Raw genomic sequence first — 13,929 nt, 5'->3', positions numbered from 1 at the left:
ATGAATAAACAAATAAATTACTTACAGAGTACCAGTATGCAGTAACTTCATATTATTCATGTGAAATTAGGTGTGCTCCCTGAAGCTGGTCGTCATACATTAATTGAAAATAATGAGACTCCTTAACGTCATTTAACACACTCCAATCTCAGAAATTGTAAGAGTTTGGACACAGGGTAGGTAGTATCCATATTTTACCTTCAGAAAAGAATGCCGTTTGTGTCATTTTACATAGCGGCTTCTTTGCAGACACGCTAAACATACGCTTCTAATTACAGGTAATATGGCAATTAACAGAATGGGTCTCTGTTCTCAAGAGTTTTCAGACGTGTTTTTTTTTAATTGTGATGTAAATAGTTTCTTCGATGATAAATTTTCATAGTTCATGCCATTTCGTTGAAACCGGGTAATAAAATAGCATTTGACAGTGGTGTTCTTTAAATTTGGTTTATTTGGCCGAAGCAATTACTCAAAAAGCGTTTCAGTGGATTAACATCTAATGTGCTTCGTCAACAGTATTTCAAATTACCTACGTATTTAATGTTTCTCACTACCTTCACTAGCAGCGCTAACTTCGTTCCAGAGAAAATAAAGCGCCAGACAATGCGAAGGCCCTACTGAATATCTAGTCATATCTATGGAGTACGTCTTCCGAGAAGTGTATGTCACGTGACTTGATTGCGTTTTGAGCGCATTTTGCAGGTACGAGAATTGCTTATTTTTTTCCGTTTACGGTGATACTGACCGAAAAGTAAGTCGTTTGTGCTACGTACGCGTTCTTGGGATTTGTTAGTCGGTCACGACAAACAACTAATCCACCGGAAATGAGCCGTTCCCGAAAGAACTTTTCTCTATTTCGGAAGGTTGTCAATAGTAAGCCTAACAAGGCTTTGAAATGGCGTCCTCCCCACATGGCTGAAATTAACCCGGCTTTATGAAAATAAATTTCTTTGTGTGAAATGTAGCTACTGTGAAAATTACGTTTCTGGGAGCTTTAATTAAGTTCCACCAATCAACACATCTTCAACAGTAGAGCTGTCTTTAACGTGCTACTCGTGTTAACAATAATATTAGTTTTTATCCACAAATTTTTGTTTATGTACTAAGTTGGTGTTGTAAAGAGCCAAGAGTTGTTTCCCACGCAGTGATTGGTTGTACTTATTTATAAAAGAAAATGTCTCGAGCACTGTCATGGTGTCATCGACGGAGTACTTAACCTAATCTGATCGACTTCCTTTGTGTTTTTATTTTAAGTAACTTGTGAATTTTTTGAGAAAACGCGGCCTTGTAGGGTGTGTGCGCGCTTCTGCTTTCAGTTTGTTGTGTATACTTCCTGGACAGTTGTCTGTTTTCTAAATTGTGGAGTAAAGCAAGTTTGTTATTTCACCTTGTAAGTAATAGATGTTGGATTATCCGTTTCGCGGAGTTTTAGTTTTAAGTGTTATGTGAGCACTAATGATCCCTGGATTTTATGATTGTGCTATTAAAAATTGCCAGGATGATGCGTGTGTGCGAAAAGCTTCTGGACTTCCAGAATTGCATGGTATTCGATCAAGTGGAGAGATGCAGTTTACTGATATTTTTATCAGCTGTGCGGTGTATTTCAATAGAATTCCCACTTTATACGAATATGAGTGTGATAAACGTGTATCTCTGTGGCGTGTTACATAATTAATAATTGTTCGATGGTATTGGGCGTGATCGAGCATCTAGAAAAGCTTTTGAAAACTATAAATTCCATTTTAAAGACTGAAGGTATAATTTTCAGAATTTATCCAGATTAACGTATTTGAACCTACTTTATTGATTGCCATTGTGCACAAAGGCTGTAACACATTTTGGTGAAGTATTTGTGTAGTTTGGTGGGTTTCAGAGAACAAGATGAAGAAATTCTGAGAAGTGTGTGTGATTTCATATGTAATCCTTTGTGTGAAAGTTATATATTTGTATAACTTCATTTCAGTTGCAGAACAACTTGTAAATAGTGATTGTACATAGACATTGTAAAGATGAGTACAGTAAACCGCACCACCTCACGTGGTGGAAAAGGTGCAAAACAGGAAAGTTCTGCAACAGGCAAATCACAAAAAACAGACACAAAATCAGAATCACCAAAGTCACTGGACCATCACCCTAAAACACAGGTAAGACTTCATTTTCTGTTGGTTAAAGTGTAGATTATATGATGCTGTGTTATCAGTTTGTCATAACATTCAGTCTTTAAATGGCTTACACACAAAATGCTGGATAAAGATATTTTTGTTTTCTTAGACTGTTGTAATGAATATTTGTTTGACACTGTCCCAATAAAGGAATCTGGTACATAGGTATTTTACTTTGCTGCCAATTTGAATTACTATCCATTTTATAACTGTGTGTGTCCTAACCAGTAAGATTGTGTGTGGAAGTAGCATATTATAGGCTTAGATATGAGAAAATGTTTTACAATTCTTTTCCACACAGAATTGTTTATAAAATTGCAGTATCCTTGTATCACTATTGTGATGAAAATAGTTGGTAGATTCACAAATGTACTCAAATTTACATTGGGGGTTGCAGTGCCCCGTAGTTATGATTGTATTGCCAGTAATTCTATTCAGGAGCAGGTTGAGAATAAATACTTTTGCTTACAATAGATTGCATCCTACTGTATAAGTGTATAACTTTGAGGTTTAGATTGTTTCCTCAGTAAATTGGGCTTAAAGTACCAAAGTCCAAAGCATGAAGAATATCGGTTGTGAAAAGTAAGTTTGACAGTGGGTTGCTGTGTGCGGAGTGCACCTTTCTAATGTCAGGAAATGGTTTGGAGTATTCTGTTATATAATTTCAGATTTTTAGTGAGTAGTTACTGTATTATGCATTGCTTATTCTTATTTTTAAATAAGCTTGTATTTATATATTTTTTTCGGGAGGTAATAAAACTTTGACCTTCATGTTTGCAGCCTACAGCCGAGCAGATGCGTATAGCCCAGATAATTGAAACAAAGCCAGAAGATCCAGATTTAAAAGACAAAATAAAACAGGTACTGTTCTCATTGCCTTAAAAATCAAACCATATAACCCATATTTGATAGTGAATAATTGTTTGGTCAGGGATATTAATATCATTAAGTGTAGATTTTGTTTCCTGCCTACCCTGTTACTGACATGTCAGGAGAATTTCACAGAAATTTTTAAAAGAAATGATATTGCTTTGCTGAATGCATGCACTTTTTTTCTCTGGGTGCACTTCGTGTGTGTGTGTGTGTGTGTGTGTGTGTGTGTGTGTGTGTGTGTGTGTGTGGTGCGTGCGTGTTTAAGGTATTCAGGTGCTCATATTGTGGGGTGGACCATTCCTATGTTTATAATAAAGTCGTAGTTTGGCGTCAGAATGTGAGCTAGGTCGATTGGTTTTATGCTCCATGGATCATTTGCACATTGAATTGTAATGATGTGGAAGAGTCATTTACATATTCATATTTTTTGTGTGATTGTAACTTAAGCTTGTGTATTAAAGAAACTCTCCCTCCCTACACCATCTACCCATTTAATACTTATGAAACAGTAATATTGTGTAGGCACTTCAAAGTTGAAATGTTGGAGAAGGTGGTTGTGATTAGGACTACTTGTATTACTGCAGATTATGGTTATGTTGCTGCATTATATGTGACAGTACACTACAAATTTGTAGATCTTATTTGTCTCTTAATTATCTTCACTTTTCTCAATGCTTTGTGTCGTAACCATTGAACAACTTGCATACTCTGTTATAATGGCGCATTTACAATACCTTCTTGCCTGTAAGATTATCTTGTTAGCATCTTGTAAAACACCACAAACTGCAGTCTGTGGACAGTGTTTCGCCACAACATGTGACTCCTTTGTCACGTGACCCACGTAGCTCTGACATTAGGGAACAACATAGAGGAATATAAAAAAGTGGGTATTTTGTTAAGTATTTCTGCTTGATGAGATGTTTGTTTTCTGGCTAAATTTCTTCTACAAGGAAAATGCTTGAGTTAATGTCTTCTGCTCACATAGTAATGGTTTCATTACTTTGCTGCTAAATATTATTTTTTTTATTGAATTTTTCAATGCTAAAAATTGGCCTGCTGTTTTGCATTGACATGAACTATGCAAATAAAATAATTGCATTATGACTAGTAGAGATCTGTAGCATTCATGGTACATGCACTGAACTTTTATTGGTGAGGCAGTAAGATTGTTTTTCTGGTACTACCTTTACATAATTGAAATGATGCTGTAAGAAACATATAGTTTTATTCGTATATCTTTAGTTAAGTGAGTCTTAGTATGACACTGTTGTGAGTTATCATTTTAAGCAAAGATTGCCGTTTTTCAAATTTTGTTACAGGTAATGGATGCCACAAGAAAAAGTGAGGATGAAGTTGTCACTGCCCTTCATGATTGTGATAATGATCCTAATAAAGCAGTTAACATGCTGTTGGAAGGCATACCGGTAAAACAGCATGACATTATTTAATTATTAAAAACAAATATTAATGCAAGGAGAAGCAAGCATTGAGAGTAACCACTTTCAGAATTTACATAAAATCTGTCTAGGTTCTCAAGTAGAATTATGAAAAAATACTTGTCATTATTTGGTGAACACCTGGAAATCATTTACGTTTCTTTAACTAAACTGAATTTTTACAAATATTTACTATCATTATGAGATGATTTTTTATGTTTTTGTGTTTATTAGTATGCAACAAACCTTCAAATGCTCTCAATACACTTTTGGCAGTCTACAAGCAATTTAAAACGGTTCATAATATGAAAAAAAAAAGCAATTACTTTTGATTCATTTTTACGTTTGCAGAACATTTATATTGCTCATCTCAGTGCACCTCAGTACTCTTTAGGGGCACCAGTGCCAGTGGTGTGACATAGCTGTTCATCTCTTACCTAGTGAGTTGGCACCACAGTGAAACACACCAACTCACATTTGAGAGGATAGCATTTGAAATATCCATCTGGTCTGCCAAGTTTTCTGTAGTTTCCCTAAATCATGTCAAATATATATGATTCTTTTTTTGGAAAAATATAGTGGGCCACATCACTTCATATCCAGGGTGTATACACCCTGGGAAAAACTCGGGAATTTTTTGATCCAGGAGAAAACTGGGCAAAACCTGGGAATTTTTCATTGTTTTAGTTTTTGGATAAATTTTTGTAGTTTTGATTGGTAAGAACTGATAGTATAACAAAGAATTCTACTTTAGCGTGCTATTGCAAAATAATACTGCAGCAATAAAATATAAAAGAGGGAAAGAAAACCAAAGTAAACTTAAGCTGCAAAGGAAATGCACCATTTCCAACAACAAAAAACAGTGCACACACAGGTGTTCTGCCAAAAGTGTCAAAGGCTTTAGAACGAAGACTATGCAATACTTTACAACAACAAACTGCTTTGGATGACCGAGACGTCACAGCAGTTTCATTAGATTCGTTTGAGCAGTTGCCAGCGGGCTCGTGCGCATGCACAGTTGAGTCCCATATGAGCAGTACCTGCTCCTTCTTATGGCTGCTGGAAGTACGGCTGTTAGGTGTGTCAGATGCAACAAGCAGCCAGACACTAGCCGGAAAAATTCTTCTGGCGAGCCCTAGCTGCCAGATCTGCGCATGCGGAGAGCAGTCGGAACTGCTGTGGGAAGGGCGTTAGTTTCCACGAGACCAGAGTTTGTTTAGTGATTTTGCTGTTTCCTCTTTGTTACAACTCTCATGTCAAATGAAAACAAAACAGATTTCTGTCAAATGAAAACAAAACAGATTTCTGTGGCCGAGAGCTAGCAAGCTTACTAGCTGTAAAAATTTCGCTTGTATTAATCTTTTTCACAGAGGCGGTCAATTTATTTGAAATGAAGTGTTTCATTCCACAGTAGTGGCTAGTGTCAACTGTTTGCTGAATTACAAGTGCCCGTTTCTATCTCCTGGCACCTATGGCATTATGCCATAATAAAGAACAAAAAAAGGGATAATACAGTACTGGTACTCCAAGAAAATTTTCAGCACAAGGACCACAATGAATAGCTTAAAATCAGGTTGGGGCTTAATTATTTGTGAATCTGGACATATGAATGTGCACTTTCAGCTGGATTATGCATTTTAATCTGGTTTACGAAATTCTGATGCTCTTGGAGTATCCTCTGATGTTCTGTCTCGTGTACAACATAATGTCTCTTAATGCTATAGAGGTACGAACATGTAGGCTTCCTACATCATCGTAGCTGCGCACGCTCAGTAACGCCTTTTTGTGGCGCTCTCTGACAACTGCTGAAGTGAATTCTAACAGGTCGCAGGAAAATACTGCAAATGGTGGTTGAAAAGCATTACTTTCGAAGTTAATTTCATTTTACGCAAGATGAATTGTTATGTGTGTGAATGTGCTTTGAACGTCTTCAATCACAGAGCATTCGATCTAATTTAAAGCCTAACTCTCTGAGGGCCAACCACTTAGAAGAATTTCAATGCCCGGACGTTTATGTATTATTTAAAGTTTTACTGGCACATTTGAGTGATATTATTAAGGTGCAAAAATAGACCAATATTGTGTGTGAAAGCTTAGCTTATCTTGTAGCTACAGTATGTGTATTAATTTAAACCATTAACTTTCGTATTTATATGTTTGCGCTACTGAACAGTGACGTTGATTGCTATTGGTTGACTACAGTCATGTGTCCTATGCCCTGAATATCTGCTATCATCGGCTGGTGAGATCACCTGACATCAGCTATGATTGGCTTACCAAAGAGCATCGCAATCTCGATTTCAATGCTTTGGAAACTAAGTGCCGGGAAGTTCTACGCCAGTGTATAAAAAAGCTTAACCATTCAGAGGGTTGATAAGTTTTATGGTTCCTAGAGAAAATATTTGGTCACTGAACTTGGAAAAAATGTATTTTCACCCAGGAGAGAGTGTGTTCTTAACCAGGACATCCGGGAAAAATTTGTTGAATTTTTTCCTTCTCCATGTTGTTGTTGTTGTTGTTGTCTTCAGTCCTGAGACTGGTTTGATGCAGCTCTCCATGCTACTCTATCCTGTGCAAGCTTCTTCATCTCCCAGTACCTACTGCAGCCTACATCCTTCTGAATCTGCTTAGTGTATTCATCTCTCGGTCTCCCTCTATGATTTTTACCCTCCACGCTGCCCTCCAATACTAAATTGGTGATCCCTCGATGTCTCAGAACATGTCCTACCAACCGATCCCTTCATCTAGTCAAGTGGTGCCACAAGCTCCTCTTCTCCCCAATTCTATTCAATACCTCCTCATTAGTTATGTGATCTACCCATCTAATCTTCAGCATTCTTCTGTAGCACCACATTTCGAAAGCGTCTATTCTCTTCTTGTCCAAACTGTTTATCATCCATGTTTCACTTCCATAAATGGCTACACTCCAAACGAATACTTTCAGAAACGACTTCCTGACATTTAAATCTATACCGATGTTAACAAATTTTTCTTCTTCAGAAACGCTTTCCTTGCCATTGCCAGTCTACATTTTATATCCTCTCTACTTCGACCATCATCAGTTATTTTGCTCCCCAAATAGCAAAACTCCTTTACTACTTTAAGTGTATCATTTCCTAATCTAATTCCCTCAGCATCACCTGACTTAATTAGACTACATTCCATTATCCTCGTTTTGCTTTTGTTGATGTTCATCTTATACCCTCCTTTCAAGACACTGTGCATTCCGTTCAACTGATCTTCCAAGTCCATTGCTGTCTCCGACAGAATTACAATGTCATCAGCGAACCTCAAAGTTTTTATTTCTTCTCCATGGATTTTAATACCTACTCCGAACTTTTCTTTTGTTTCCTTTATTGCTTGCTCAATATACAGATTGAATAACATCGGGGAGAGGCTACAACCCTGTCTCACTCCCTTCCCAACCACTGCTTCCCTTTCGTGTCCCTCGACTCTTATAACTGCCATCTGGTTTCTGTACAAATTGTAAATAGTCTTTCGCTCTCTGTATTTTACCCCTGCCACCTTCAGAATTTGAAAGAGAGTATTCCAATCAACATTGTCAAAAGCTTTCTCTAAGTCTACAAACGCTAGAAATGTAGTTTTGCCTTTCCTTAATCTTTCTTCTAAGATAAGTCGTAGGGTCAGTATTGCCTCACGTGTTCCGACATTTCTATGGAATCCAAACTGATCTTCCCCGAGGTCAGCTTCTATCAGTTTTTCCATTCGTCTGTAAAGAATTTGTGTTAGTATTTTGCAGCTGTGACTTATTAAACTGATAGTTCGGTAATTTTCACATCTGTCAACGCCTGCTTTCTTTGGGATTGGGATTATTATATTCTTCTTGAAGTCTGTGGGTATTTTGCCTGTCTCATACATCTTGCTCACCAGATGGTAGAGCTTTGTTAGGACTGGCTCTCTCAAGGCTGTCAGTGGTTCTAATGGAATGTTGTCTACTCCGTGGGCCTTGTTTCGACTCAGGTCTTTCAGTGCTCTGTCAAACTCTTCACGCAATATCATATCTCCCATTTCATCTTCATCTACATCCTCTTCTGTTTCCATAATATTGTCCTCAAGTACATCACCCTTGTATAGACCCTCTATATACTCCTTCCACCTTTCTGCTTTCCCTTCTTTGCTTAGAACTGTGTTTCCATCAAAGCTCTTGATATTCATGCATGTGGTTCTCCTTTCTCCAAAGGTCTCATTAATTTTCCTGTAGGCAGTGTCTATCTTACCCCTAGTGAGATAAGCCTCTACATCCTTACATTTGCCATCTAGCCATCCCTGCTTAGCCATTTTGCACTTTCTGTCGATCTCATTTTTGAGACGTTTGTATTCCTTTTTGCCTGCTTCATTTACTGCATTTTTATATTTTCTCCTTTCATCAATTAAATTTAATATTCCTTCTGTTACCCAAGGATTTCTACTAGCCCTTGTCTTTTTACCTATTTGATCCTCTGCTGCCTTCACTATTTCATCCCTCAAAGCTACCCATTCTTCTTCTACTGTATTTCTTTCCCCCATTCCTGTCAGTTGTTCCCTTATGCTCTCCCTGAAACTCTGTACAACCTCTGGTTCTTTCAGTTTATCCAGGTCCCATCTCCTTAAATTCCCACCTTCTTGCAGTTTCTTCAGTTTTAATATACAGTTCATAACCAATAGATTGTGGTCAGAGTCCACATCTGCCCCTGGAAATGTCGTACAATTTAAAACCTGGTTCCTAAATTTCTGTCTTGCCATTATATAATCTATCTGATACCTACTAGTAAATCCAGGGTTCTTCTATGTATACAACCTTCTTTCATGATTCTTAAACCAAGTGTTAGCTATGATTAAGTTATGCTCTGCCCAAAATTCTACCAGGCGGCTTCCTCTTTCATTTCTTAGCCCCAAGCCATATTCACCTACTACGTTTCCTTCTCTCCCTTTTCCTACTCTCGAATTCCAGTCAGCCATGACCGTTAAATTTTCATCTCCCTTCACTACCAGAATAATTTCTTTTATCTCATCATACATTTCATCAATTTCTTCATCATCTGCAGAGCTAGTTGGCATATAAACTTGTACTGCTGTGGTAGGCATGGGCTTCGTGTCTATCTTGGCCACAATAATGCGTTCACTATGCTGTTTGTAGTAGCTTACCCACACTCCTATTTTTTTATTCATTATTAAACCTACTCCTGCATTACCCCTATTTGATTTTGTATTTATAACCCTGTATTCACCTGACCAAAAGTCTTGTTCCTCCTGCCACTGAACTTCACTAATTCCCATTATATCCAACTTTAACCTATCCATTTCCCTTTTTAAATTTTCTAACCTACCTGCCCGATTAAGGGATCTGACATTCCACGCTCTGATCTGTAGAACGCCAGTTTTCTTTCTCCTGATAACGACGTCCTCTTGAGTACTCCCCGCCCGGAGATCCGAATGAGTGACTATTTTACCTCCGGAATATTTTACCCAAAAGGACACCATCATCATTTAATCATACAGGAAAGCTGCATGTCCTCGGGAAAAATTGCGGCTGTAGTTTCCCCTTGCTTTCAGCCGTTCGCAGTACCAGAACAGCAAGGCCATTTTGGTTAGTGTTACAAGGCCTAATCAGTCAATCATCCAGACTGTTGCCCCTGCAACTACTGAAAAGGCTGCTGCCCCTCTTCAGGAACCACACGTTTGTCTGGCTTCTCAACAGATACCCCTCCGTTGTGGCTGCACCTACGGTACAGCTATCTGTATCACTGAGGCACGCAAGCCTCCCCACCAACGGCAAGGTTCATGGGGGGGACTTATCCACGTATACACCCTGGTATCACACTGTGGAAATATTGATTAAATGTCAGGGATGATGATTTACTGGTATCTATATGTAGCTATAATTTTTAATAATTTTCTTTGTATTTGATTGGTAATAATGGTAGTAGTAAATATTCCATTTAAAGATTTGCCCTTTTATGCAATTGGCCTAAAAAGCCACTGGTGTATTATAAGGAGTCATAGAACAAACTTAATTTTAATAGTTCCTCAGGAGTGTGATTGAGCTGATGTTAATGATGTGTACAGAAATTTGTTAATGATGTGAACAGAAATTCAGAGATAGATGACAGCGATAAGACATTGGCCTCTTACTCAGTCATGCCAGCTCAGATTCTTTGTCTGTCAGTCCACATTTAGGTATTTCTTGATTTTACTATACACTTAAGGCAATGGCCAGAACTGTTTCCTTGTAAGGGCACAGCCAGTTTCATTCCCCAATTTGAGTTTCTGGTCCATTTGATGTTGTCGATGGGATGTTGAACTGTAATCGTGATCAATCAGTTACTGAAACGTGCAGGCTCTCTAATGTACTGAAGTATTTTTGAAAACATGTAAGCGGTAACAGAAGCCTTAATGTTTTGTTTTCAGTCTGGTTTTTTAAAGTAAAGTTTTTATATTTTTCTTCTGATTGCAGACTGGTTGGGAAACTACAAGTAAAAAGAAAAAGAATCGACAACCCAGTGCTGCAAAGACAGAAGCAACTGTGAATAATAGGGACACAGAACAAGAGGAATGGGACCGAGAAGGCGGAGCTGTTCAGGAAAGGGACCGTTCCCGCATACGGGGTGGCGGGCCTCCACGTATGAGGGGTGGACGAAATGATGCCAGAAGATGTGAGTTTATAAAAAGTTTTAAGACCTATCTATGGATACTGTTACCTGACGCTGAAAGATATTTCAGTCAACCATTTCTTGTGGATACTAAAAAGTTTATTTGTACACAACAGGAAACTTGTGTTATTAGTTCTCAATTTTGCATATTGTGTGAAGTGGCTTTGCAATTATATTGAACGTATTGGTTAAATTTAGATATGTGGGGTGTATGGGTATATGGAATTGTGTATTTTTCTGTTATCTGATTCAAAATTAGCCCACACAGTTGGGTATGCTGTTCAAGAAATAAAATTGCCATAAATTATGATCTGTCCAGATTCTTCAGCGGGACAGAAAAAATGAATTACTTTATCATTCTGCATGACAAGAGTCCTTAGTAAAATGTTTCTTTTTCAAGCTCATCACTTGATAGTTGCTCAGTTTGCATCGAAAATTATTCATCTAGCTGAATGGTTTGTATCTCTACTTTGGACAGGCGTCACCACCTTGTTGGACAGTGTTCTTACTATTTAATTAATACAACAGCTGTCATGCAGAAAGGGGAAACTGTTTTTAAAGTTTCCAATACAAAAGTATAATTCATTTCTACAGGCTTTGGAAAATGTTGTAGAATTGTCAAATTGGTACATAATTCAGTTTTTAGGTGTACTGAATATTCTTCGTGCCACTAAAACTTTACACTTTTGGGAATAGTTATTTGCTGCTATGTCATACACAGTGAAGGATGACTGAGTTATTTCCAGGTAGTTCCATGTGGGACTTTGAAAAACAAATTTGCTATGCATTACCGTAAGAACATGATTTTTGCAGTGCCAACATGTGGGTAGTTCAGTGCAGGAACTTGAAAAACAGATTTGGTATGAATTACCCCAAGAACATGATTTTTTACAATGCCAGTGTGTTGTACCATTGGACCACATGCTTAATTTGTCTTTGAACTGAACTAAGAACATATATACACTGATCTTTGATTAGAATAACAAAGGTATTATTAGTTACTTGCAGAAGCAGGTGATGTTGGTTCGTTGTTAGCTAAGCAGACAGTATAATTGTAGTAAAAACAGCTTTAAGATATTGTACTTAATCTGTGCTTGTTTTCTGTTAATATGCAGTGCTGAGTCTCTACGTAGGTTTATAATAGCCTTATCAATTTTGTTCTCATCCCTGCTGCTTGTTTCTTAAGACAAAAGTAGCTTTGCAGAGAAGTAAAGAACCTGAGAAATACAAATCGCAGTGGTTACACCATGGGCAACAATTGTTGTTCACACATTGATATGACAACTCAGTATTCTAATATGGGTATAGCCCATTACCTTCTCAAGAATGACTATCAGTGAAATTAAAAACATGTCAACCATATGATGTCTAATGGCTCAACACAGTGATGAGTGAGCTCTGAAATGATGAAAGCAAAATTAATTTGTTCAAATTATTTTCTATTGTTGTGTTTTTGCAGCTCAAAATTATCACTCTTTCCTTGACTTCTGTTAAAAATACTGAAGGGATCGATCATGTCCACTCATTTTCTTGTTATATAAAATGATCTGCCATCACGCATTCAAGAATCAGAAACAATTCTCTTTGCTGACAATAGAAACGTTTTATCAGATTTTACGGGGAAACTTCAAACTTGACAATGTAAATATTTTCTGGTGTTACTCACCTGGAAATTTATGTAGAGTAATTGATTCAAGAAGTTCCTGTTCACTGTGGAGACTACAAAAATTAGCTTCCTGCTGAACCCCAAACATGCAGATCCTAACATGTCATGTGTAGTAAGTTGACGTAAAATAAAATTAGACCATGTAGTCATACACAGAGAGCTTGATGTTCCTTCCTTTGCTATTCAGTGAATGTGATACAGTCATGGAAAAATGATTGCCATAAGAATTCTTTCACCATTGGGAGTCGTCGTGTACTGTGGAGTTCATTTATTTAAATGTTATAAACATTAAGCTCTTTCACCATCCTCATCTGACTACACAATCTTTTTATTGTCATTCATGTAGTCTATACCGTTCACATTGGGCAGCTCACTGTTTCCTTCGTATTTACCAATAACTTCAATTTCAAACAGTGGAAACTTCGGGTTGGAATATCAGCAATATTAGGAGAAAGATAGATTGCTGCTCTCTGTAAAGACGACCAGTTGAGTTGCAGACAAGCACAACGAAAAGATTGTTTCACATAGTTTTCAGCCAAAGCCTTCTTCAGCAAATAAAACACAACGTAACTGATATGGCACCGGCACTATACCTGATAACCTCAAAAAGACAACTACAGTGCAAGATATGCAGAACAACACATATTCGAACACCATGACTTACTTGACTTAATTGCTTTTACTCCGATGTGGAGCATAGGACACATACAGGGTGTTTCAAAAATGACCGGTATATTTGAAACGGCAATAAAAACTAAACGAGCAGCGATAGAAATACACCGTTTGTTGCAACATGCTTGGGACAACAGTACATTTTCAGGCAGACAAACTTTCGAAATTACAGTAGTTACAATTTTCAACAACAGATGGCGCTGCAGTCTGGGAAACTCTATAGTACGATATTTTCCACATATCCACCATGTGTAGCAATAATATGGCGTAGTCTCTGAATGACATTACCCGAAACCTTTGACAACGTGTCTGGCGGAATGGCTTCACATGCAGATGAGATGTACTGCTTCAGCTGTTCAATTGTTTCTGGATTCTGGCGGTACACCTGGTCTTTCAAGTGTCCCCACAGAAAGAAGTCACAGGGGTTCATGTCTGGCGAATAGGGAGGCCAATCCACGCCGCCTCCTGTA

The 13,929-nt window shown here is 37.8% G+C and overlaps 1 protein-coding gene across 5 annotated transcripts in view; it reads left to right on the top strand.

The window, feature by feature from the left end:
* Positions 1-635: 635 nt before the first annotated feature.
* Positions 636-13,929, top strand: part of LOC124794689 (protein lingerer) — a 121,131-nt gene continuing 107,837 nt past the window's right edge. For all 5 annotated transcript variants that reach the window (XM_047258241.1, XM_047258243.1, XM_047258242.1 and 2 more), the window contains exons 1-5: positions 636-702; positions 1,964-2,144; positions 2,943-3,023; positions 4,355-4,459; positions 10,926-11,124. In XM_047258241.1, the coding sequence (XP_047114197.1) occupies positions 2,010-2,144; positions 2,943-3,023; positions 4,355-4,459; positions 10,926-11,124 (520 nt within the window). In that variant the 5' untranslated portion in view covers positions 636-702; positions 1,964-2,009. The remainder of the gene's footprint in view (positions 703-1,963; positions 2,145-2,942; positions 3,024-4,354; positions 4,460-10,925; positions 11,125-13,929) is intronic.

Source organism: Schistocerca piceifrons, chromosome 4 (genome assembly GCF_021461385.2).
Source record: "Schistocerca piceifrons isolate TAMUIC-IGC-003096 chromosome 4, iqSchPice1.1, whole genome shotgun sequence".
Lineage (NCBI taxonomy): Eukaryota > Metazoa > Arthropoda > Insecta > Orthoptera > Acrididae > Schistocerca > Schistocerca piceifrons.
The sequence above is the reverse complement of the archived record's forward strand: the minus strand, read 5'-3'. Positions and strand labels throughout refer to the sequence as shown.